This window comes from Lepus europaeus, chromosome 17 (assembly GCF_033115175.1).
Source record: "Lepus europaeus isolate LE1 chromosome 17, mLepTim1.pri, whole genome shotgun sequence".
Classification (NCBI taxonomy): Eukaryota; Metazoa; Chordata; class Mammalia; order Lagomorpha; family Leporidae; genus Lepus; species Lepus europaeus.
This window is the reverse complement of record NC_084843.1, coordinates 25,724,597-25,751,671: the sequence shown is the minus strand read 5'-3', so window position 1 is coordinate 25,751,671 and position 27,075 is coordinate 25,724,597. Positions and strand designations below refer to the sequence as shown.

The window sequence follows — 27,075 nt, the reverse complement described above, 5'->3', positions numbered from 1 at the left end:
CACAAGTGGCTCCACACTTGTGTCCCCCTCTCAACACACAGGAAATGAACCCTCCTGGCAAGGGTGGGCGGGGGGCAGGAGAGGGGAAGCAGCATTCCTTTCTCATGAGATTCTGCAACTCGGGAGGGGGTGGAGGGCCAGAGCAGGCCAGGGAGAAGAAAAGTGCTGGTGTGGACGTTCCCACTGGCTGGGAGCCCCCTCCAGCTCATCAAGGAGCCCTTTCAGGGTTCCCTCTCCCCAGCCGAGTTACTTCCTGTCCGGCACACTGCACCCATTGACGGACTATCAGAAAACCCCACCAGTTCACGCTGGAAGGACCCAAGAAGACTGGACAGAAGCAGAGGGGAACAGGAAGAAGGCAGGAGGGCAAGGAATGGCTTTCAATCCCATATTCTATGGGATATTCAATCCCATGCTGTTAGATTAGGAGAGGATTTGTAATACCAGATGCTGGCTCACCCTCAGCTTGTCTCACTGGTGGAGCAGTAAAGACAATCAGACAAAATCAGGTGTTAGGGGGCCGATGTGCAGGCCTGGCCTCTCCAACACAACTCGTCACTTATGGGCTACAGAGGAAGGACACCCTGGCTGTGAGGGCTATGAGCGGGTGACTCTGCTTTGACTTTCTGTTGGCCTAAAGCAGGCTCGCAGCCCTGAGAAAGACCTAGAGTATCTCACCTTACCATTGCTGGTGTAGGAGGGACTGCTGGGCAGCTCACAGTGATTTTCCCCTTCCCTGGCACTTGCCTCTGATACACAAGGGTGGGCCCCCTAGTGGCCATGGCTGTGCTATGTGACTCCACCACTGGCCATCCTGATTGGGCCAGAGAGGGCGTGGGAACCAAGTCTAGTCGATCGGAGTCTTCCTTGGGATTAAGAAAAAATTTATTTATTTATCTATTTATTTATTTATTTATTTGAGAGAGAGAAGGAGGGAGAAAAAGAGGGAGAGAAGGGAGGGCAGAGACAAAGAGAGCAAGTGTACTCCGTCTGTGGGTTTATTCTTCAAAAGCTTAGAAGGCCAGTGTGGGCCAAGCTGAAGCTGAATCCGGGTCTTCCACATGGATGGCAGGAACCCAACTACCTGAGCCAACACCACTGTTCTCCCAGGGTCTGCATTAACAGGAAGCTGGAGTCAGGAGCCAGAGCCAGGAATTGAACCAGGCACTCTGACAGGGGATGTGAGCATCGTAACCAGTGTCTTAACGGGCAGGCTAAATGCCCACCCCCTTCCCTGGGAGTTTTCAGTTTGGAATTGGGACAGAGTGCCTCTCCCTGATGTTGGGAGCTGCAAGATAAGAAATTCCAGAGCTGCTGACAGCCAGGTTCCTCAGGGTGTGGGCGAACAGAGGCTGAGGACAATGCGGGAGGGAGGCGGAGCTCAGACCGGAGGAGCAGACCCTGCTTCTAGCTGTTCACCTCACTGTGCTTTGCAGCACCTGGCCAACCATATCTGCTTCCCGGCACAGCCCTTCAACCATGTCTAAGTCAGAGTGAGTATTCAAACGCCACTCGGGAGCAAAAATGGGCATCGAGGGGCTGCCTGCAATGGGCACTGTGGGGTCCAGGCGACCACCCCCGTGTGAACACGCCTACGTGTATTAGACCCCTACCTTCTACACATATGCACACACTGGGTGGCAAGAGCCTTATTTGGTTAGACAGACGCAGTGGTATGCCCAGTTTGTGTCTGTAGTTCAAGAAACTGCTTATTTCTGTTTCAGTCTTGTCTGCATGTTTGCTTTTCTTTGCCTGCCATGGTACAGCGGCTTGTGTCTCACCCTAGATGTTTATAGACTGGTGTCTGCTCAGCCACATGACACCCACAGCCATCTTCCTGCCTCTCCACCACTGCTGGCACTCCCCACCCCCAAAGGCAAAGGACGGTGACAAAGCCTGACTTTGAAGACCACCCCAGGAAGCCAACAAAGCCCAGAGGGTCTGTCTGCAAAACCCAAGACCAGGAGCAGTCACATTTACAGTTAAGGGTGCCTCCGCTGCCCCTCTGCTCCAGCCTCACTTCTGACCCTGAGAACTCCGATGAGGGCTCTCTAGGTGAGAGACTGGTCAGCCCTCCAGAGAGACACAGGCCACCACCCCAGCTCCGGCCAACTCACCTGCAGGTCAAAGAACTTGCTGTACCGCCGGTAGATGGTCTGGGAGGTGGAGTCAGACCAGGTGACATTGATGATGTATACCTGTGGAAGAACAAAAAAAGGGCAGGTGAGCAGTTGGCCAAGGCTGGGCTTCACACTGTACAAGGCATCATTAACATAACTGTGGGGGCTCCTGGGCCAGGGCCATTGTTTTTCTTGTCTTATCTGTTCCCATGGCATGGTGCAGTGCCAGATACCATATGGATACTACAACATAAGTCTAAACACACACATACATACACACATACACACCCCTAGAAGGGCATTCAATATAATGCTAAGGATGAGAATCTGAGGATTAAAACAAGTGGTTTTAATTTTATTCTTTTCATGTGTATGTCTTGTATATAATGAGGATAAAACTGAGGTCATTATTATTATTATTTGGATAGCTAATTTCCATTGGTTCTCAACCATTAGAGTGAAGGAGGCTCCAAGAGGGGCCTTCCAAAACTGCAGGCACCTGGGCTCTCTTCTGAAATCCCGCTTATGTAGGCCTGCGATTGGGGGACTGAGACAGCTACACCTTCAACACCTGCCATGTTCTGCAGTTGGGCCGCAGACCTCAGCGACTTCAGGTGGCCGCACACATGTCAGAGACGTAGGGTCATCTCCATATCTCTGAGGCTCACGCAGTGCCTGGCCCACAGCAGGTGTTCAGCAAGCACTCTGCTGCGGGGAACACCAAGCTGGCCCCCTGGACGGGAAGCACACTTGCAGGAGATGCTGGCTCTCAGAGGACTGCAAGACGCTTCTCTCTGGGTGCCTCACGATGAAGGAGTTTCAGAACCAGGCCACCGGGGCCAGTGCTGTGGTACAGTAGGTTAAGCCTCCAGCTGCGGCCCTGGCATCCTAGTTCAAGTCTTTGATGCTCCACTTCCAATCCAGCATCCCTGCTGTGGCCTGGGAAAGCAGTGGGAGATGGCCCAAGTGCTTAGGCCCTTGTACCTGCATGTGGGACCTCGAAGAAGCTCCTGGCTCCTGGCTTCAAATCAGCCCAGCTTCAGCCACTGTGGCCATTTGGGGAGGGAACCAGAGGACAGAAGATTTCTCTCTCTGTCTCTCTCACTCTCTCTCTGTAACTCTGCCTTTCAGATAAAATAAATAATCTTTAAAAAAAAAAAAAAAAAGCTAAGCAAACAGGACCTTCTGTGGCCTTCCAGAGATGGGCACTCATGACAGGTGATCCTGACCAGGAAGAAGATAAAGCAAAAGGCCATTCCTATTCTTACAAGTAAAAAATAAACTGCTATTATTACAATAAATATGGATGCACCTGGCTTTGCTTCGCACCCATGTAAACATATATCTCGTAGAACAAATTGCAAAACCACTTAGATCACTAAATGTTGCAGAATGTTTAGGTAACTCAATGTTACTGCATGCCGGCAGAGGGCAAAACATGCGTGTGTATTAAATGCTCATTTAATCTCAGCCCAGTGAGGCAGCTGCCACTGTCAGCCCCATACTGTACAGGAAGAGAGATTCAGAAAAGCTAAGTGATTTGCTCAGGATCACACAGCAAATAAACAAGCAAAGGACTTGAACCCAGGTCTGTTGAGTTACTCCTGTGCTCTTCACCACACTGTATGTCTTAGTCCATTTCTGCTGCGATAACAGAATACCAGAGACTAAAGTTACAAACAACAGAAGGCCAGCCGGCTCATGGTTCTGCAGGCGGAGAAGTCCAAGAACACAGTGCTGGCTTCTGGCAAAGGACACTCCATGGCACAAGGCAGAAGCGCAAGCAAGCAGGGCGACAGAGATGGGAAACGGGGCCAAAGTCATCCTTTTATCAGAAACCACTGCTGGGCCGGCATTGTGGCACAGGAGGTTAAACCACCACCTGCAAACACTGGCATCCCACGTGAGTGCTGGTCCAAGTCCCATCTGCTCTGCTCCCTGCGAACGTGCCTGGGAAAGCAACAGACGGCGGCCCAAGTACTTGGACCGCTGCCACCCACGTGAGAGACCTGGATGGAGTTCCAGGCACCTGGCCTTGGCCTGGTCCACACCTGGCTCTTGCAGCCATCTGGAGAGTGAACCAGTGGATGGAAGCTCTCTTTCTCTCTGTCACTCCTCTTGATCTGTCACTCTGCCTTTCAAATAAATAAATAAAGAATAAAGAAAAGAAACCCACTGCTACCATCACGGCACCAACCCAGTCATGAGGACAGAGCCCTCCTGGCCCCACCCCCTCTGAAAGGCCCATCTCTTAATACTGATACAATGGCTACGACATTTCGTTAATTTTTATTTGAAAGGCAAAGAGACATAGACAGAGAAGGATCCCCCATCTTGTCCATCCCCTAAATGCCCACAACAGCCAAGGCTGGGCCAGCCCAATACCGGGAGCCTGGAACTCAACCCAAGTGGCAGGGACCTGACTGGCCATCACCTGCTGCCTGCCGTGGTGGCATTAGTGAAGCTGGACTGGAAGCAGAGTGGCCAGGTCTGATCTGGGGTATGGGCATCCCAAGTAGCAACTTGACCTCTGCACCACATGCCCACGCCGGCAATGAAAGCTCAGCTGTGTGTTGGAGGAGACATTCACACCAGGGCACTGGGCTATCTCCCCACATGCACATTTAGGAGTGTGGCTATTTAAATATAAATATTCGATCAGGACCCAATAACACCTTTTTGAATGGAGCTTTAGGCGGCCTGAAAGGTCTCTTCCTGCTGGGGAAGGCACGGGGAGAAACACGAGGGAGAAAAGGCAGGTCTGAGAGCCTGAGACCAGCAGTTGTCAGAACTTGGGGGCCCACACAGAAGTTAACGGGCAACAATGCTACAAAACCAGCCTGCCACAGAAGAGACCCGCATACCCCGGGACTTCCGCAGGGTATCGCAGCCCACCCCGTTCCCTCCGCGGTCCCCAGCTCCTTCTCCCTAACGCTCACCTCTGCTTCCCACAGTCCCTGTGCAGGAGCCAGATGCTGTTTTTGAACCAGGTGCTGCCTCCCTGACCTCTGCTCTAGCCGCTGAAGGCGAGGCAGCCCCAAGTAGCCTAGCCCTCCCCAGGGCGGGTGGGCCTGCCCTTGCCTGCTGGGCCTCAGACAGGGGCCTTTCTCCTGAGCCAGCCAAGCAGGGCCCAGAGGAAGAGCTTAACTGAGGCTTAGCACCCACCCCCATCCTCCCTGGTAATTAAGGGTTTCCCTTCACCTCCCAGGGAGAATTCATCACAGGCTCACAGCCTCCCTCATGGTAGCTGGGAGGATCCAGGGGGTGTCTCCCTGCACAGTGCAGGGACCCAGGGCCCAGGCTGGGGATTGGCAAAGAAGGGGCACAGCCAAGGGACAAGGAGCAAGGGCTGGAGTCACTCTCGGCACCCTCTTTACTGGCCTTAAGAGCTCAGCCCGGCCTCTCAGACCCCCGGACTCCTCCTTTACACAGTGGACATGGCCTTCAGGGCTACCAGGCCTAATGTCTTCATGGTACGGGGCGCTCACTTGCTGGTGGCAGAGCTGGGAGGAGAGCCAGGACCTCCTGAGTCCCCGCCTAGGGTTATGCCAGGCGTCATCAGAGCATGACCCACTTGGACAAGTCCTTAGCCTTTCACTCTTCAAAATTATTGAAAATTCACAGCAAGTCATTTCTGTCAACTCTTGATGTGCATCCACACCACAGGCAGGTCCTCTGGAGAACAAGCCGGAGGGAAGGGGTGACAGAGCTGCTGGGGCACCCTTGTCAGTCACAGTCACCCAACCAGGACATGGCCCTGCTTCTTCACTCGTCTGGCAAAAAGCTCCCCCATGAACACCTTGCACCCCATTTTCTCTGCCTTGAGCAGGTAGGAGCGGGACGCTGGCATGAGGCTAGGGGATGAGCCCGCATTCCCCCGTGGGGAATTTGCCAGAGCCCCCTCCTCCCCAGCCTACCCTTCTGGACAGTCTAAATTCTTGTTAGGGGCCTCCCTGAAGACAAAGCTGAGCCAGGAGGGCGCTGTCCAGGCCCCTGGCTCTCACCCTGGCAGAAGACTCCTCTGCTTTCTTCCAAATCTCAAACGTCCTGGATTCCTACTCCAGAGGAACAGCTGATACCCCCAAGTCCACCCCTCTCCTGACGCCCGGGCTTCTCAAGTCTCTGTAAGCTGGCTCTACCCGCACTGGAAAGTTCAGAGATAAACCACGGAGACAGAGCAGGTGCCGGGAAGGGGGACAGGGCAGAGGTCAGCCAAGGAAGCCAGCTCTGTTTACGGAGCCTGCGTGACCCGGCAGCTGGGGCTCAAGAAAGGCTTAGCAATTAAACATCCTGCTTCCAAATACTTCACTTGGGATCAGGTTTCCCGGGTGGAGTTTCCCTTCCTTCTGGACTTAAAACCCCCGGATTCCGTTTCCCACCCCCAGCCCTGTGGGCAGATGACAGGACTCCGTGAAGCCGCCAGCTTGTCCAGGGCAGCCCCAAAGAGGAGACGGGGGTCTCTGTCCCCCTGCCATGCTTGCCTTCCACAGAGGAGGGAATGGCTCCCCGGACACAGCCATGGACCCTCCGGCTGCACACGCAGCCTCACGCCTCGTCCGAGCAGTCCACCCATCCCAAGGCCTCAGCAGGCTGCCTGTAAGGCGCTGGGCTTGTGAGACCCAGCAACGTCTGAGGCGCCCAAACCTGCTTTCCCAGTGGGGAGCTCCTGTCCTCTGGGAACTGTGCTTCTCTCTACAGGAAGATCCCTGGGAGCCGATGAGACTGGCAGCTCAGCTGCAGAGCACCAAGAGTGAGGCTCGGGCCACTTCCCGTGGAAGGGCGTCCATGGTCAGAGCTGGGCTGTGACCAGTTAGCAAATGTGCAGCCCATTCACTCCTGGGAGGCCCTAGGACCTGCCTCATGTTTAATTAGAAAGCGCCAGTAAGTACCTGCCGCTCCTTTGGTAGACAGAAAATACGAGCGGCAGAGAGTTGGGGGCTGGAGGGAACCTTATATCTCCAAGGCACTGCGGCTCAGCTTACTGAGGAAGGACTTGTTTTCCCTGGACCACAGCCAGCAGCTCCTGGGCCCGGGGCCAAGTGGAAACTCAGCGGCAATTTTCCTTCACCTGCTCGCACCACCAGGCAGCCTCAATCTAGGCCCACTGCACATAGCTGGGTGAGTTGTTCACTGCCCAAAGGTTGCCTGGCCAAGAGGACAAGTGCAGGTGAACTCCAGCCCATGGTCCACTCCACTAACTGTGCACCTGAGCACAGGGCTGCAACTATCAGAGAAAGAGTTGCCCTATTCTAAGGCACACAGAACCTTGTCCCCCTATGTGGGAACTTTCTAGGGTCCCTGAGGTCACAGGGACTCCTCAGGACCAGCTCATCAATGTCCCCAAATCTTCTGGAGTCCAGAGATGGAGGGATGCCCATGGCTGAGACCCATTGCCGAAGGATAGGTCCCAAAAAACAGAATGAACACAATCCAGTAGCTTATGGGGAGTTCACATTTGGGAACATGATCACCACCACCCTGGCTCCCCATTGGAAAAACCCCTCATGCCAAGTTCTTCCCTAAGAAGCTAATGGCAGTCCATCTAAGATGCTGATCAGCCCTAGCCTTCCGAAGTGCTCCATTTTCTAAGCTCTGTCGCAGCAGCTGGTGGCATGCGTGTCCCAACTGTGACCAGGCTCTTCCTCTAGATCCAGACCACCTAGCAGGGCAGAGGACCCCCCAGGCTGCTGTTCCCATCGCAAGTGGCCACAGCAAACACTGGGCACCTGCCTGCTCTCCTCCCAGCTGTGGCTCGCTGGGTGCACCCATGTGACAGACCCCTCTCCAGGCCACGTGGATGCCTGCTGAGTGCAAGCCTCCAGAGTCCTAGTGCCTGACCTGCCCCCCCCCCCAGGCTAACAAGTTTGGGCTGCTGTCTCCTGCTTTTCACCATTAGATCTGCTTTTGTTTACTAATCACCGGCAAACCCAATGTTTGACACCTGCTGTGCCAGTCCCTCTCCCTCCCTATTAGCACACTCTGTCCTCTCTTCTCCCTTGAGGCTCACAGGAGGCCTGCCAGGCTCAGGCTACTCAGAGAGGGAAGATCCAGCAAGGCGATGAGAAGACACTTGGGGACTGTGTCCCCTCCAACCCCCAGCCCTAGAAGTCAATCCCCAGAGGCCAAGGGGCAGAATACAAACACATCCAGCTTGGTGCAATGGTCTTTGCCAGCCCCAAAGCAAGCTCCATAGTCTGTGGCCACCCAGCTCAAGCTTTGAGCTCTCCGGCTGTGGCCCTGCTCAGACTCCAACTCCTCTTCCAGGGGCTGCTTGTGCCCAGGCTCCGGAGGGAGAGGATGCTGCAGACCTGGGGAAACACGGCCCCTCTACCCTCAGGCTGACCGCAGGGCTAATGACCAGGGCGCAGAATCCTAGGCTGCAGCCCACCCTCCTCCAGGCCCTCTCTGGACCTCCTGCCCACACAGCAGTCACAGCAAACGCAGCAGGAGCGAACCCCAGAAAGGTTCTGGGAGCGATGGGGTGTGTGCCAGGTGAAGGCACAGCAGGGCCACTGCAGACCGGCTGAATGGGCCCTCTTCTGGGGGAAACAGAGAGAGAAGGAAAACGAGTCAGTCAGCAGACTGCGCACTACATCAAGCATCCTGCAAGAGTGCATGGCCAGACCCACCCAGCTCAGGGCCTGCCTTTGTGTCCGGGAATCCGGGTCATCCACTATTACATCTTGCGGGGAATGAGCAGGTGAAAGGGCCTGGAGGAAGCCTTCATATCACTTAAGTGCCTCCACGTAAGACTCAGGAAAAAGAGGGCAAGAGTAGGTACCTCACTTGGGGGCTCTGTGTGTTACCCCTTCATTAGAACAGAAGCTCCCTGAAGGCAACCATGGCATCCTAACTCCCCGCACGACCCCATCAGTAAACGAGTGAGGAAGCAAAGCAACCAGCAAGTATCAGGTGGGCGCTAATGGCACCTGGTTTTGTGCCAAGCCAAAGAGAAGATGAGGCCAAGTCCCTGACCTCCAAGCCCTCACAGCTGGACAGAGGCGGCAAGGCTCATGCTGACCAATCAAGCAAGGATCAGAATGGTATGAGACAGAGCAGTGGGGTGCTGAGTGAGCGAGCCCCAGAGGGGACCAGAGGAACTTCCCTGCTGTGCGGACTTGGCCCAGTGTCTCAGCCTGTCCGTGTCCGGGTTTCCTTAGCTGCCCATTCAGTGTGGTGACACACCTGTGCCTGGGGTGCTTAGCACAGGGCTTGGCACACAAGAAGCACCCAGTACCTAATGGACGTCAGCTCTTCAGACACTCAGGATGGGGGAGGGAGTGACTTGACACTGGAAACAGAAATAGGAAGGGAGCAGAAGCGGGATGCACACTTGTGCACGCATACACACACTTGTGCACACATACACACACTCGTGCATGCATACACACACTCGTGCACACATACACACACGCAAAGCAGTGGTGGAATCACTAAGAAGCCTGGCCTGAGGAAGCAGAAAAGCGAAAAATAACCTGGCTGCCCAGGGCCTGGAAAACAAAGGATGGGTGTGCTGCGGGCGGCTCCTCCGGGGTCGGGGGCTCTTTCTTTACTCATGTTTCCTGGAGAGGGAAATGAGTGTATGAGCTAGCAGCTCCCAGGATTCACAAACCTGCACTGACGTAAAAGGAAGGCCCTGCTGTCAAAGCTCTGTCCTTAGGATCCCCAGATGCAGAAGAGCAGCATCAAGGGCCCCCTCTTGCCAGCCTTTGCTTATGCGCACATCAGCAGTAACAGGAACACGAGGATTTATGTTCCAGGCATTGCTGAGAACTCTGTTCAGATGAGCTCATCTCTTTACCGTAGTTCTAAGAAGAAAGGACTCTCGTTGTCCCCAGTTCACAAGTGAAGAGACCAAGGCCTACAGGGGTAACTGATCTACCCAAGCTCCCAGCCAGAGCAAGTGACAAAGCTCAGACTGGAACGTGGCCATTGACTCCAGAGCTGGGCCACTTCGTCCTCTTTGATGACCACACCAGAGGGCCTGGAATAAGACAGGTCCTGCCATCAGGGTCTGCCCTGGAGGCCCAGCGTGCTGCTCCGCCCACTGGTTGCTTCATGTGTGGTATCCGTGAGTCAGGCCAGACGCTGCCCACGCAGCAGGTGAGGAGGAGCCCAGGATGGGGAGCCTGCCTTGTGCTGCATCGTTTAAAACCTATCAGATCTGCTCCCTAACTTGCTGCTCTTTCTGCACCCACAAAATGGGAGAGGAACACCTGCCTCCCTGAGACGGTGAATGAGAATGTGAGGAGAGAACAAGCAAGCTCCTGGGAGACGTCAGGTGCTCCGTAAACCTGACTTGTCGCTCTGCCCTTCCCCTTCAAGGCGCCTGGCACGGGCTTTTGTGCTTTAAGAATTTTTAGTTGAATTTCCTAAAAGATTCGGGGGGGACCAACTAGCCCCATATCTGGAGAGAAACAAACTTGGGTTTTGAGACTTCTGGGCCTGGCATCCACTGTACACTCCACAGAGCACACGAAGGTGCGTGCCTGGACCTTTGTACTTCCTGCCACCGACCCGGCCACCACCCTCTGGCCCCACGCCAGCCGCTGAGAGCAAACGCGTGTGACTACCTTGAACCAGCAGGTGCTCGAGTGGAGAGGCCCAGCGACGTCTTGGGTAATGCCCAGGAGCCCTGAGAGGGTGGCAGGGTGCCCGGCTGGGGGCGAGGCTCGCCCCATGACAAACTAAGGGGGAAAGTCTGGACGTATAGTGACATTCAGGAGCTACAGTCCTGGACACTTTAAACAAACGTGGCCCCTGCTGAGCCATCCAAAGAATTACGTGCCTGGGCTTCCCAGGGGCTTCGAAACAACCCACCGAGAGGCAAACAGGGGCCTCTCGCTCCACACACTCCCAGCTCCACGAGTGCCCCAGGCCTGCTGACCCTGACACGCACATCCTGCGAGCGGGCCCCACTCCATAGTCACACCCTGGAGAGCACGGCGAAGGTCAACACCCACAGCTCGGCTTCCTGTTCCTGGGCAACACAGCAGCCAGGGAAGGTCAGAGGCCTGCAGGGGAAGTGACCCCACCACTTCCTCGCCACCTCCGAAACGCTCGCGCCTTCCCCCGCGCTGTGCTCAGCAGAGCTCGACTTCTGGCAGAGCAGAGAGCTGCCCGAGGGATTCTGCAGCCTGGCGCAGACGGAAACAGTCTTTCCAGAGAGCACTTCGGCAATTGCTTTTTTATTTTATTCATTTGAAAGGTAGAGAGATAAAGGAGGTGGGGTGGGGCAGACGAAGATCTCCACTCCACTGGTTCACTCCTCAAAGGGCCACAGCAGCCAGGGCTGAGCCTGGCTGAATCCAGGCGCCAGGAATTCAGTCCAGGTCTCCTAGATGGGGAGCAGGAACTCTAATGTTTGAGTCATCATTTGCTGCTTACCATGGTGTACATTAGCAGGGAACTGGAATTGGGAGCAGAACTGGGACTCGAAGCCAGGCACTCTATTTCAGCAATTTCTATCCCAAAACTTGCATTCCCTTTGACTCCCAAGAATTTATTCACAGAAGTGTATGCATGTGTACACGTGTGTTATGTATATGTGTGCTGTGTGAATGTATATGAAGATGTCCATGGCCTCAAAAAATAACATGAAATGTTAACTGGCATATATAAATATATATATTTTAGATTCTTAATTTATTTATTTGAGAGGTAGAGTTACAGATAGAGAGGGGAGAGACAGAGAGAGAAAAGTCTTCCATCTGCTGGTTCATTCCCCAAATGTCCGAGACGACTGGAGTTACGCCAATCCAAAGCCAAGAGACAGGAACTTCTTCCAGGTCTCCCACATGGGTGCAGGGGCCCAAGCACTTGGGCCATCTTCCACTGCTTTCCCAGGCCATAAGCAGAGAGCTTTTAGGAAGAGGAGCAGCCGAATACAAACTGGCACCCATATGGGATGCCAACACTACAGGTGGAGGCTTAGTCTACTAAGCCACAGTGCCAATACCAACTGACATTTTAAAAGGTAAAATAAATTATGGTTTATGCGTCTGTTAAAGGTAAAGTGGATCTTTCTATATTGTTATGGGAAAATATCCTCAATATAGTGAGAAAAAGAAAAAAACAGATTACCAAGCAGTATGCATACGAGGTGATTACATTTATTGTGGGGTATATATGTACTGTGGATTTGTGTATTTGCACAGTAAAAACAAAAACACAAGGACCAGCATTGTGACACAGTGGGTTAAGCTGCTGCCTGCAATGCTGCCAATCCCATATGAGTGTCAGTTCAAGTCCCATCTGCTCCAATTCCCATCCAGCTCCCTGTTAGTGCACCAAGAAAGCAGCAGAAGATGGCCCAAGTATTTGGGCCCCTGCCACTCATGTGGGAAATCCAGAAGAAGCTCCTGGCTCCTGGCTTCGGCCTGACCTCGCCCTGGCTGTTGCGGCCATTTGGGGAGAGAACCATTGAATGGGAGCTTTCAAAGCTTCTCAAATAAGTAAATTAAAAGAAAGAAAAATACAAGGAACTGGAAATGGTGGTTATTGAGGGGAAGCGGGACAGAGAGAGGATAAACAGGCAAACAGGTTCACTTCCTATTTTACACGTTTCTGCATTGTTTCCTTCCTTTGGGATATGCATAGCTTTCATAATTTAATACGAGATTTCCACCTTAGAAAACAACTCTCTCCTCTTAGCCTGTCCCCAGCTCCTGCCAGCTCCTGACTGCCGTGCTGGCATCCAACATTAGCTCATTTTGTGGGGCTGGAGGGAATTTCAGGTTCAGTGCTGAGCTCTGGAAGCCAAGGTCTACAACCCGGCTGCACGTTACAATCACCTGGAGTGCTTTAAAAGCACCACTGCCCAGGCCCTGCCCCACGTCTTGCATCAGAATCTTGGAAGGTGGGGTGGGCCCTGGTTGCTTTAAGAGGTTCCAGGGTGACTCTCTGGATTGTCACAAGGTGGAGAACTGCTAAACTAGACCAGCACTAAAAAGCCCACTGCACTGGCTGAAAGGGGGGAAAAGAAAACCCAACCTCTGTAAATGGAAAGAAATAGTATAATGTGTAGTATAAGGACCCAGCTCTGCCTTCAAGAGGTCTAATTAGAGTTTGTACTTGGAGCTTTTTCTCAAAGTTCTGCCTCCAGTTTTGGAATTCATCAGCTCAAACGGGGAAAAGAAAACAAGGAGACCTGGGCTCGTTAGTTCTGAGCCACGGCTGTGCCTGGGCTGTCTTTGGCAGCCCCTGTCTGCCCCCAGGCCACGGGCCTACATCAGTGTGATGGTGGGTCAGAGCCTACCCCTGCTCAGTGCCAGGAGGAACAGCGGAAGAACAAGAGGTGCTCAGGCCAAAGGAGGTGTCCAGGGGACCCTTAGTAGCTGGGTTCTGATATCTCAGGGACTACAAGATGCGGAGTTCAAATCCAGGTACACCAATAGGAAGGCCGCGGTGATGAGTACCTGTCAGAGGGAAGTGGGTGTTTGTCAGGCAGAACCTCCGAACCACAGCCCTGGCCAGGGACGGAGGGGCAGTCCTGAGAAGCGATGGAATGACGGGGCAGGGGAGGAGCGGCCACCTGTCTGCAGTGTTGCTGGAAGACCCCTTCCTGCTCAGCCCTCCAACTGCCAGCTCGATGGCCCCAGAGAGACTTTCATTGTTTCTATCAAAACCCACTGAGAATGCAGCTTCCTAAGCAAAAGGAAGTTTTCTCGCTCTCAACAAACACGGCCTGAGCACCAGCTAAGCGGTATGCTAGCCAGGAGCCGCTGTCCTGGAGCTTACCTGGGGAGCCACACGCAAGGCATCCCCCAGTGGCCGCTGCGGCTGGCGTGCTGTGGTCGGTGCACCACGCTGATCCGAAGTCAGGAGCCAGGTGCTTCTCCTGGTCTCCCATGCGGGCACAGGGCCCAAGCACTTGGGCCATTCTCCACTGCACTCCCGGGCCATAGCAGAGAGCTGGACTGGAAGAGGAGCAACCGGGACAGTATCTGGTGCCCCACCAGGGACTAGAACCCGGTGTGCCGGTGCCGCAGGCGGAGGATTAGTCTATTGAGCCGTGGCACCGGCCCCAGGACAGGGCTTTAACCAATTGTGCCACAGAGCTGGTTTCTAAGATCTGATACCAAAAGCATAACAAAGAAAAATAGAAAAACTGAATTTCATAAAAAGTAAAAACTTTTGTATTCCAAATGACATTAGCAATAGAGTAAAAAGATAATACACAGAATGGGAGAAAATATTTTCAAATTATATGATGGATAAAGGACTTATATCTAGACAACACAAAAAGCTATTTGAAATCGTGTTATGTATGCAGTGGAATACTATTCAGCCTTAGGGAAGAAGGAGCGCTTGCCCCTCGTGACAATGTGGCTGAACCTGGAAGACAACCATGCTAAGCAAAATCAGCCTGACACAGGAAGAACATCGCATGGTCTCATTTGTACAAGGAATCTAAAAAAGTCAAATACAGAGAAGTGGCAAGTGGTTACGAGGGGTAGGGATGTGCAGGACACCAGGGGTACGTTGGCCAAAGGGTGCAAAGTTACGGTTCTGTGGGATGAATAATTTTAGACGCTCATGTACATCTCGAAGACGGTGGTTAACAATGCTGAATTGGGGGAAGGTGTTGTGGTGCCGCGGGTGATGCCACTTCTCAGGACGCCCGCATCCCATATCAGAGTGCCAATCTGAGTCTACACCGATTCCAATCCAGCTTCCTAATCATATGTCCTGGAGAGCAACAATGATGGCTCTGGTGCTTGGGCCACTGCCATCCATGTGGGAGATCCACATGAAGTTCCAGGCTCCTGCCTTCAGCTTGGCCCAGCCCTAGCTGTTGTGGTCATTTGGGGGGTAAGCCAGTGGATGGAAGTATATTCTCTCTTTTAGGTAGATGAACATAAACATTAAAAAAATAGTTCAGTCTGTATTAAAATAGTGGAAACTTGCTGTAAGACTAGATGCCAGGTGCTTTCACTATACACACACAGATAATTATGAAGGAGTTGGTTATGTTAATTAGCATGCCTATAGTAATCAATTCACTATACACACACACATCACATTTACACCTTAAATATGTGTGTGTGCATTTAAAAGAACCCTTACAACTCAATAACAAACAAAAAACCACATAGCTTAAAAATGGGCAAAGGTTCTGAGTAGACCTTTCTCCAGAAAAGATATATAATATACAAATAGGCCGGCGCGTGGCTCAATAGGCTAATCCTCTGCCTGCGGCGCCGGCACACTGGGTTCTAGTCCTGGTCGGGGCGCCGGATTCTGTCCCGGTTGCCCCTCTTCCAGGCCAGCTGTGGCCCGGGAGTGCAGTGGAGGATGGCTCAAGTGCTTGGGCCCTGCACCACATGGGAGACCAGGAAAAGCACCTGGCTCCTGGCTTCGGATCAGTGCGGTGCGCCAGCCGCAACGCGCCGGCCGCGGCAGCCATTGGAGGGTGAACCAACGACAAATGGAAGACCTTTTTTTCTGTCTCTCTCTCTCACTGTCCACTCTGCCTGTCAAAAAAAAAATAAAAATAAAAATAAAAAAAATGACCAATGAGCACATGTAAAAATGCTCATCACAGAAATGCAAATCAAACCACTGGGGCCAACCTGTGGCATAGCGGGTAAACCCACCTTCTGCAGTTTGGCATCCCATCTGGGAACCAGTTCGAGTCCTGGCTGCTCCAATTCTGATCCAACTCCCTGCTAGCATGCCTGGGAAAGCAATGGAAGATGGCCCAAGTGCTTGGGCCCCTGCACCCATGTGGGAGACTGGGAAGAAGCTCCTGGCTCTTGGCTTCAAACAGGCGCAGCTCTGGCTGTTGCGGCCATCTGGGGAGTGAACAAGCTGATGGAAGACCTCTCTCTCTCTCTCCTTCTCTCTCTCTCTCTCCTTCTCTCCCTCTTTCTCTGCCTCTGCCTCTCTGTAACTTTGCCTTTCAAATAAATAAATAAATCTTTTAAAAAAAATCAGACCACCACAAAATCCCACAGCACACCCACTAGGATGGCTATAATCAGATAACAAGTGCTGGCGAAGATGTAACCTTCCCACATTGCTTGGGGAATGTGAATAGTTCAGCCACTTTGGAAATAGTTTATCAGTTCCTCCCCTGGATAAGTGTAGGGTTGCCTCATGATTCAACAACTCCAGTCTTAAGGTCTCCACTCAAGAAGAATGAAAACTCACATCCACACAAAAACTCATAGGCAAATGTTCATAGCAGCATTCTATTAACCAGAAAATGGGAACAAAAGTGAGAGATCGGCCGGCGTCGTGGCTCACTAGGCTAATCCTCCGCCTGCGGCACCAGCACCCCGGGTTCTAGTCCCGGTTGGGGCACCAGATTCTGTCCCGGTTGCTCCTCTTCCAGTGCCGCTCTCTGCTATGGCCCGGGAGGGCAGTGGAAGATGGCCCAAGTGCTTGGGCCCCTGCACTCACATGGGAGACCTAGAGGAATCACCTGGCTCCTGGCAGCGTGCCAGCCGCAATGTGCTGGCCGTAGCGGCCACTTCGGGGGTGAACCAACAGAAAAAGGAAGACCTTTCTCTCTGTGTCTCTCTCTCTCACTGTCTAACTCTGCCTGTCAAAAAAAAATTTTAAAAAAAAAGTGAGAGATCCACCAACTGATGAATGGACAGAAAAAAAATGTGATATCTCCCAACAAAGGAGTATTATTTAGCCATGAAAAGGAAGGAAGCACAGACATATGCTGTAACATGGATCAACCTTGAGAACATTACTGTATTAACTGAAAGAAGCCAGAGCCCAAGGAATACATATGGTATCGTTCCATCCAGAAAGCCCTCTTGACGGAAAACATCTTAAGTTGAAAGTACATTTAGGATTTCCTGCTTCCCATGACACTCTGGCTCAAGATCTGGAAGCCATGAAGATCTTTAATGTGCTGGGAGGGCTCCTCCTGCTTCTGTGTCTGCTCGCGGTGAAGAAGACTGAACGCCTATGGGGTATTCTCACTGAGAGTTCAGTATTTCTAAATGTCAGAGGTCACGTCCCAATATCATGTTCTATCCAAAGAAAGCTTTCTTTTACCTTTACATCAAAAGAAGTAGAAAGTAATGATAGTGCATCTGGAGAAACATCTCGAGGGCCAGTGGAAAAGAATTCAACATGTCAAGTAGAAAATTTTGGGACTCATCCAGGGTCATCCTTTGTGACCATATGACTGTAAGCAGAACCCCTTTTGGATGTGAAGGACCTTTAAGGATTGATCAAATGCTCTATGGCCCTTGGACTTAGCATCCCAACAGGGAACAGTGTTTCCCTTGGAGGGGTTGTAACTTTTCCTTGGTCTTAAGTGGACGAACTAAGCTATAAATTCTGGTGGTTAAGGCAACCTTATTAATACTGGAACTCTATCAACTCTATCTCAGGATTGAACTACTTCTTAGAAGTTGGACTAATGTCTGAGGATACCATCTCTTTAATGTTCTTTTAAAATGAATTTGTGCTGCTGTATACCATTATGAATTCTTTGGGTGGAAGGCAAAGGAGCTTTCTGAAACTTCTAAACTTGCAATAAAGGCAACTTAAAAAAAAAAAAGTACATTTAATGTAAACAATAAAATCTCTCATTGGAAAGACAAAAAAAAAAAAAAAGTACATTTAAAACACCTAACCTGCACATCACAGCTTAGCCCGGCCTCCTTATACATGCTGCAAACACGTTGGCCCATTTTCTGACAGTGTTGATCATCTCATGTAATCTACTGAAAGCTGTACTGAAAGTGAAAAAGCAGAACTGTTGAACAGGTATGCCTCCGCAGCATCATAAAGTCAGAGAATTGGAGGTTGCACCATAGTCAGGGACTGTCTGTACACGCGATTCCAGAACCAGCAGGTCTGGAGAGGCAGCGTGGATGAGCGGCCGCCTCGAAATGGCAGTGCTGGCGCTGGGGAAACAGGAAGTGACCGCTCATGGGGTATCTTTTGTAGATGCTGAGAATGTTCTCAAACTGCCTGTGGGGGATAGTTGCACATATCTGTGAATAAACAAAAATTCTCTGAGTTATGGACTTTAAATCGATGCGTGTGTGTCATGTGAATTGTAGCTCAACACAGCTGTTATTAAAAATTAGAAGGGGCGGGCATTGTGGTGCAGAGTGTTAAGCCACTGTCTGGAACACCCACACCCTGTACCGGAGTGCCTGGGGAGGGGTCCTGCCTCTTCTTCTGATCCAGCTTCCTGCTAATGCACCTAGGAGGCAGCAGATAACGGCCCAGGGACTCGGGTTCCTGCCACCCAAGTGAGAGACCCAGATGGAGTTCTTGACTTCTGGCTTCGACCTGGCCCAGTCCTAGCATTTGCAAGCATTTGTAGTGATCCAGCAGAAGGAAGAGCTCTCTTTCTGTCTCTCCTTCTCCTTTACTCTGCCTTTCAAATAAATAAATCTTAAGTCTTCTCAGTCTGTCTCACTCTATCAAGTACCAATCAAGACTCACTGCCTCCTAGAAGCCTCCCGGGATTGCCTCAGCCCTGGGTGCTCCCTCTGCCCCTGCAGCAGGTGCACAGCACGCTGATGTGGGTAGGGACTGGATCATATCCACCAAGCCTGGAGGGAAACTGGTCCTCTGCAACCCCCAGGCTGTCAGCCACCAGTGCAGTACACAGCTGAGATACCTGGCTGGTCAAGGAAAACACCAGACTTAAGAGAACACGCCCGCTCTTCCAGGCACAGCATGAAGAAGCCGGGTTCTCTTCCACCAAGAACGGATGCCTGAAACGCCAAGCTCTCTGCCTAGAGAGTTCGCTGGCCTCGGCAGACTCTGGCATGCAGTCAAAATTTCCCAATCAAGCAGCAAAACTGGGAACACCATCAGCTCCTGTTTGGCTTCCAAAATAGAGAAACTGCACTTAAAATCCGTGAGCCCTGTTCCGACGCTGCCCATGACCGGGGCCATCGCTGCTCTGGAAACCTGCTCTTCCTGTGGTCACAGCCCGGCCCGGAGTCTGGCCCAGCCTCCTCCCATCAGATCCCGCCCCCACCTTGTGGGGTCCAGGTCTCCCAGGGCCTTCCTCTCTGACCAGTCTTCTCCCCATTCCCAGGCATCTGTAAGCACAGCACCCCCCTTGACACTGGAGACCAGGACTGCCCACTTGGCACATGTCCAGAACTGTCCTCAACTGGGCCATAATATCCTTGAAAGCAAGTATCCGACCCCACCTCCACCCCGTCTTCCCTACTGTATGTAGTGACGCTGGGCATGGGGTAGATCCTCAGCAATGCCTTGCTACTTGACTGATAAAGTCCCGTTCAGTCCAGTCAATAAGTATGGAGTGCTTGGTGCACGCTGGGTTATGCACCAGACACGGGGCTGAGCTGGGAGGCCGTCTCAGACCATTCGCTGTTGCTGTAACAGAATACCTGAGACTGGACCATTTATAAAGGAACCAAGTTTACTTTGGCTCAGAGTTCTAAAAGCGTGACGGCGGCTTCTGGGGAGGGCTTCTTGGTTGCACTGCACCACGTGGACAGGCGTGCGGGCGGGGGAGCACCCAAAACAGGAGGGGCAGCCTCACTGTAGAACAATCCACTGTCCTGACCACTAACCCACTCCAGGAGAAGGCACGGGTCCTGCTGAACACCTAACCTCCTCTCCGAGTGGCAGTCAAATGCCAACATGAGCTTCAGAGGGGACCGACCACATGCAAAGCCCAGCAGAAGGCTTCTTGGAGAGGGTGATGTTGCAGAAAGGTGAGGGCGAGAGATGAGGAAGGTGGCTGGGTGGAGAGGCAAGCATTGTGGCGATGGGGGGCGGTGGGCAGGGGTGTCCCAGGCAGAAGATAAGGCACAGACACAGGCTGGGGTGGGGGAGCATGTATGAAGGAGCCTGAGCTACAGCAGGGGCAGCTGGGGGAGGGTGGGGGGTAGATGCTGCGGCCTGGAGCTCCAGCAGGTGAGTGGCCAGTCCTGGCTCAAGGTGTGAGGAGACGACAGGTGGAAGAGAGGAGGTGGCGGGAGGAGGAGGAAGAGGCAGGGGCTCGAGGTCAGCTGAAGTGTTTCTCGGGCGGCAGAGCCTGGGACTAGAGCGAAAGGAAAGAGCAGTGGAGGGAGCCCCAAGGACCCAAGGAGGAGGAAACCAGGCTGAAGGGGACAGAAGGAGCCGAGGGCAGGCACGACGGCGGGGACGCGGGAATGCAGGTGGCCAAGGGGTCCCAGACAGAGGAAGGGGCTCTGGAGGTTGAGAAATCCCACCCAAAGGCTCAGGCGTCCCAGGTGGATCACGATCAGGGAGCCACCGAGACACAGATCTCAGTGCTGGAGTGGGGAAGGGGAACCCTGGGTCCTGGTAGTGCACAGGAGGCTTCACCTGCTCACGCCTGGACAGTTCCAGGAGTGGCTGAGCCCTTGAGGCCCTCAGCACAGCGAGAGTGGCAGCGCCTCTGGAAGAGGAGAGGGACGAGGCGCTAGAAGTCAGACTGGATCGCATGCTCCATTCACTCCCAGGCACTGCATCTGAGAGCAAACCTTTCAAATCTCCCCTCCCTCTCCCAAGCTTGGCTCAAAACATGGAGCCAGTGGAATGAGGGGCCGGGTACTGAGCCCCCAGCCTGCTTCTCCCTGCCCCCTCCTGCCATGTGGCCGGAGGGGACCCTATTCTCTGCTAACTCCTGGACATCATTTGCTCCCAGTTCCTCCTGGGGAGGGCGGAGGGACGTGCCAGGCCAGCTGCAGAAGAGCCCCGTGCAGGGGCCAGGGCAGCCTGCCAGGGGCTACATCTGGTCAGGCTTCCCGCCCCAACTCCCCAATCCCTCAGCGGGCTGAGGCTCGGGGGGAGAGGAGAAATGCACCGCCAGCCTCCCTCCCCTTGGGGCCCCCAAAGTCACGTCATCCAACCATTCCCTCGGGGAGGACGGCCCCCGCCCTCTGACCTCAGCCTGTTTCACTTGGCCAGCACCCACCTCCAGAGAGCGGCCCCCTCCCCACACCCTTGCTCACACCCAGGCCCATGCAGGGAAAGGCGTGAGCTATAGCCCTCATGCTGAAGCTGCGAATAAGGGCTGCCCCTCCCAGCCCTGTCTTCCCAGGCTGGGGCTGGGCACTAGGCCAGAACGCGGGGGCCCCTGCCATCTACGGGCCAAGTGGAATCTCCCTCCGGCATTAACCAAGGGGTCTGGCCTGGGGAGAAAAGATAGGGAAGCCCAAGGAGTGGTGCCAAATAGACTTGGGTACTAGCTCCACCTCTCCTGAGGTGTAAGATCTAGGACAAACATCCTAATTTCTTTGAACCTCCACTTCCTCATCTATAAAGTGAGGGTAATATCGGAGGACGCGCCTTGGAAGGTCTGACAGAGGATTAAATGGGAGAATGCATGAAAATGCTGAGCACACGCCTGGCCCACAGAAAATGCACAATGCATGCTAGCGGGTTCTTTTAAAAAAATTCTATTTGAAAGGCAGAGTTGGGGAGGGGGGAAAGGAGAGAGAGAGAGAAAGAGAGAGAGAGAGAGAGAGAGAGGAGATATCTTTCATCCACTGGCTTACTCATGGCCAGGGCTGGCCCAGGCCCAAGCTAGGAAGCAGGAACTCCATCTATGTCTCCCACATGGCTGGCAGGGGTCTAACCTCTTGAGCCACCTTCCATTGCCTTCCCAGGTGCGTTGGCAGGAAGCTGGATCAGAAGCGGAGCAGCTGGGACTCCAACCAGTGGGATGCCTATGTCGCAGGTGGTGGCTCAATCTGATGTGCCACAATGCCAGCCCCAACTAGTAGATTCTGTCTGGATTTCCTGGGACTTCTGGTGCCGGTGGTGGTGCCCAGAGAGGCAGACATCTCCTGTCTTCACAGCCTCCACTGGCAGGCTCCACACACAAGCGGGAGAGCTGCTATTGTTTCCTTCATTTCAAACTTCTCATTTGATTTCTTTGCATAATTATTCCTCTTGGGCAACAGACACTTGATTTCTGGACATTCTGTACATGGTACACAAAGGCCACTTTAGTAAACTTGCTTTTGGTAGAATACACACGCCGAGCAAAAAGAGGGTGCTTCCGTGCAGGTACAGCTCCCAGTCGCCAAGCCCCCTGCAGAAACGCCATAGCTCTCTCACAGCTGTGTGCACGCACGTTCTTCCCCTGGTGTCGACCAAGGCTCCCCAACTCCCCGAATTCAAGCACCTGTGAGTCCAACACCAAGTCCCCAGCCCAGCTATCCAATTAGACAAGCTCAGCCTTGGGCGGGGGGGGGGGGGGGGGCGTGGAGGAGTGGCGTTTCTATACCTGTTAACAGCAGAACCTCAGAAAGCTCAGAACAAGTGCAGGGCAGCTCTTCCCAGCCCAAAAGGAAAGCGACCTCCACACCGCCAATCCCCTGAGCGAGCACCCCTCTCCCTAGGGAGCACGCCTTTCCATCCAGAGTGCCGAGCTGTCCCACCCAACCGATACATGAAAGATGGATCAAGAACATAGGCGGCCATTCACCTGCACATGCACCTGGGAAAAGAAACAGCCTCTCGTGTAACCGGAAAAAAAGCCAAAGCAGAGCCACAAGACATTATTTCTCTCCCTTCCAACTGCCAAAAGCACTCCAGTTTGGTGAGACCCAGCACTGAGGGAATAACAAAGAAATGGCTACTTCTTAGCCGCAGCGGGAGGGAGGTGAGGTCTGTAAGGAAGTCTTTGGCTGAGCACAGTCAAATGAGAGAGGCAAACTCTCTCCGACCCATGCTGCTAGACCCTACTCTTGGGGACCACACTCACACACATTTATCAAGTTCCTGGGTCAAGGACGCCTAGGCGCGGTACATCAAACTGTTCTGAGACTCCTCCGAACAAAGACTGCCACCATCCCCCAAAGCAAGGTGGTCCTGGGTTGCAAACAGGGACTCTGTGCCACACCTGCAGTGGGAAGAGCAAGGCGCAGATTCCCGCCCTTCTAGGGCTTACACACTCCTTGAGGCAGCACTGGCTTCATCCAAGAAGGTGTCATTTCTCACTCAGGACAGAGCTCAGCCCCACTTTTACGGGGTCTGGCCCGGACAGTACTGGGAGCATCACGCTAGCTGGCACCACAATTTCAGGGCATCTGAGGAAGGCACAGAAGCCATGCAAACAAGTTCCATATGCTGGAGGTAGCCACATATCACCAAGCTCGGGTAAACCTACACAAATCCCGGGAATGTTGAACTGAGGTCCAGAGACGGTAGGTGGTTTGCCTAAGGTCACACAGTCAGAACTCAGTAGAACTTGGACCCAAACCTTGCAACAGGACCTCATGTCATGATCACTGTTCTTGGAAAGTCCGAGGGAGCTCAGTGAGCCCCCAGGAGTGGGAGGTGTGGAGGAGCCAGCAGAGGTGGCTGAGTTGAGGGAAGGAGGGGGGTGAGCAGGGGGCGGGTCTCAGCATCTACATTTCTGCCCCCACGGGGGTGCTCCCTCCTGCTGTTCCCTACCGCTGGGGACCACTTCTCAGCCCCAGGATGAGGCAGGCAGGCTTGCCCTGTGCCTCAGCCCCAGGATGAAGCAGGCAGGCTTGCCCTGTGCCAGGCTGTTTTGAAAGCCAGAAGCCCCATGGGATACATCTGACCGGGCACCCCCTGGGTCTCCTCTCACACACCCGCTCCACGGGACTGGCAGCCCTCCCTCCTGCGGGATTCTCCAGAGATCAGAGGAGAGCCCGGAGGCCAACAGGGAGAGAGGGCAGCCCTGGAGTTCCATCCTGTTGGCGGACTTGGCCAATCCGCACCCCTTTGGGGCTCAGTCTCCTTGTCTTTAAGATGGGAGGACAGGGGAGAGGGCGGCTGGGTGTCCACCACCCCCGCTCCTGACATCTTCTGTGCTCTGGGCATTTGTGTGGCTGGGGGCTCTTCCTCCAGAGGTACGCTGCAGCAGGCCAGGCTCAGGCCTGACTGCAGGTGACGCCGGCTTCCAGCTCAGAGGCTGGGTCAGCTGAGGGGATGGGGATCTGAAGTTGGAGCGTGGTCTTCGTGTCCAGCTTGGTCAACACAGGCTTTGTGACCTTGGCCCAGCAGTGCCCAGGTTCTGGAGCAGGCCGTGGGTATCAAGCAAACATTTGGCAACCCCAAGATCAGGCTGCCCGTGTCGGGGGGGCTGACTGTCCACACTCTTCCACCCCCAGGCCCTGACTCCATTCCCCTCATTGACACCAACGGCAGCCTCACCAGGAATCCTGGGATGAGAACTCGCTTCCTTGTGAAGAGCATGAGATGTCTACCATTTCACTTGATCTTCTTGCATTCACCCAACAAGCATTTATTAAGTGCCTACTGTGTTCCAGGTATCACGTCCGATGCTACAGATTTCTGGGTGGACCCAAACCATCATGTGCCTGGAGAGGAGCAGACTCAGGCCAGCAGGGATGCCACGTGAGCCGGAATCCAGTGAGTGGCTCTCTGGCATCTCCTCCTGTCACTTCCTGCCATGAGTCCTGTGTCCTCCAGCACCCAGGCTGCCCTCCTGCTACCCTACATCCTCTGGCCATAGCTGTACCAGGAGCTGAATCCAAGCCCCACCTGTCAGGCAGGTGTAGGCAGACGGGGGGGACAGGACAGAAACCTTCTCACCTCCTCCCTCTCTCTAGGCTTTCTGAGTCCCCAGCTTCTGCAAATGTGCTCAAAGAAGCGTGAATTCGGTGGGGAGCCACCTGCACTGCTAGCCGCGGCAGAGCTCCTGGGCACGCCAGTTTCACTCCACGTCCACAAAGTCCCGACCTGCTGCTGCTGCTGCTGCTGCTGGTGACATAGATGGAATTGCTTTCCTTAATTTCCTTTCATTCAAAACCCATGGCAGCTGTGCCTGTCCAATTCCAATCATCTTCAAGGCAGTGTGCAAGCAGGCTTGTTATCTGAGGCATTCTCTCCCCTTCCTCCCTGTGTCACTCATAAACGTGAGTAGGATGACGTGAAAATCCCACCCAGGTCACTCACGCACACTTTGGGTCAGAGACACAGGACAGAGCCCCGTGGCACAGCCCTGGAGACCCTTCCTCTTGCCGGGTTTAGCTTAGCTTGGTTCTGTCTGAAGCTAACAGCAGCTGTACTCCTGGGTGAAACAGAGCTGTAGGTAATACACTGCTTTATTTTACAAGCCACGAGAGGAGCTTTCTGTAGAAAAATAAATCATCAGCAAGTTTTCTCATAAAACAAGAAACCTTCTTGTAAATTAAGAGATTCATGAAACCTAGTTAATAAACACACCCACATGTGCTCAGGCCCACGGCATGCTGGGCATGGAAGCGACACCGGTGGTATTGTCACCCCCATTTTGAAAGTAAGAATTCTTCTGCCTAGGAGGTTCTGAGATGTGCCTAAGGTCTGATGGATGCAAACCCAGATGGCTGCCCAGGTCTGTCAGGCTCCACACCTGCGCCTCCCACGGTGTGGATAACCCAGCCCCGAGCACACTCTAGAACCTGGCGGCAACCTTGGCCTCCCTTAGGTTCAGGGTCTGCCAGCAAAGTGAGGCCGGCGCTAAGTTCGGGAGGAAAGGCCATCCTGGATCTCACTTTGACCACCTGTAAAACAGGCATCCCAACGGTACCGGGAAACCGACTTCCCCGGGTTATGCTGAAGATCCTGAAGCCCCTCCCTCCCTCCCACTGCTGGGCTTTTGCCAAATGTCCACCCCTCTGCCCAGAACACCCTTCCTCTCCTTCCAGCTCTGCAGAGCTGCCTTCCTGGCCCTTTCCAGTGGATGCTGACCTCAGTCCATCGCTGCACGTGCACTCATGTGGCTCTAGCTCTGGCCACTCACTGGGCAGCCCAGCCAGTCTGTATGCTGCTTCCTCTCTGGGCATGTACTTATTGCAGTTCACCTAGGAATCCATGTACCTGCTACAATACCTGGCACACAGTAGGCACTTAGTACATGCTCAGGGGAGATCATGGGCAATGCTTTCACGAGGGCGGCAAGGGGTTGGCACGGTCACCACGAGGGTAAATAGGAGGTGTGTCCTGGAGGGGCGGGGGGGCCAAGGGGAAGGGCATTTTCCAGGTTGGGCAGGAGCCGGGGAGAAGCAGCGAACATGGAAGTGATCAAGGGAGGAATCCGGTTCCTTGCACAGGAGCACGTCCCAGGGCTAATCTGTCATCCTGACACGTTCACACCCACTGCAGATGACCGAATCTAATGAGTTACCCAGGGAGCTCCGCACGGGGGAGGGGCGGGCGGCAGGCGTCACTCCTGGATCAGGGAAACTTGGCTCTGAGCGGCGACTACATGCCAGCAGCCCTCACAGCAAGGCGATATATCTGCGGTGGTGATGAAGACCGGGCCACCCGTGGGAGGGGCGGTGGAATTCCCGCTGTTCTCTCCGCTCCCACTCCCCCCAGCCTGGAATGCTCACCCCTTCCCATCTCCCTTCTCACCTCTTGCCCACCCTCCAAGGCCTATCTGCCCCAGCAACTCTGCTAAAGCCTCCAGCATAGCCTCATGCAAAGAGAACATGCCTGGAAGTCGGAACAGTGGTAGACCTCAGGCCCAGCTCAAACACCCGTGAGCTGCATGATGTGGGCAAGCTCCGTAACCTCTCTGAGCCTCAATTCTGAATTTGTAAAACGAACTCTCCATGGGTGCTGCGAGAACTAAAGGAGGTCGTAGACACAAGGCACGTGGCAAACAGTCTGGTACACCGCACACTCAGTGCACCCTGAGCTCCTGCCAGCGCCTCCCCACGACTCCCTGGAGTCGGTGGCACCTGCTTCTCCAGGGCCTGCTGAATTGTCTGCCAGTGTGTGCAAACAAATCTTCTCTCTACAACTAGACTAGGAAGTTTTTAAAAAAAAAAATTACTTACTTCTTTGAAAGACGGAGTTCCAGAGAGAGAGAGAGAGAGAGAGAGAGAGAGAGAGACATCTTCTGTCTGCTGGTTCACCCTCCAAATGGTCACAACAGCCTGGTAGGCAAAAGCCAGGACCCTGGAACTCTATCCTGGTCTCCCACATGGGTGGCAGGGGCCTAAGCACTGGGGCCATCCTCTGTGGCTTTCCCAGACACACTAGTGAGAAGCTG

At 53.6% G+C, this 27,075-nt stretch overlaps 1 protein-coding gene across 4 annotated transcripts in view; it reads right to left on the bottom strand.

Moving 5' to 3' along the window:
• SH3PXD2A (SH3 and PX domains 2A) overlaps positions 1 to 27,075 on the bottom strand; it is a 225,065-nt gene that overhangs the window by 169,281 nt on the left and 28,709 nt on the right. For all 4 annotated transcript variants that reach the window (XM_062214614.1, XM_062214615.1, XM_062214611.1 and 1 more), the window contains exon 2: positions 2,118 to 2,198. In XM_062214614.1, coding sequence (XP_062070598.1) covers positions 2,118 to 2,198 — 81 coding nt within the window. The remainder of the gene's footprint in view (positions 1 to 2,117; positions 2,199 to 27,075) is intronic.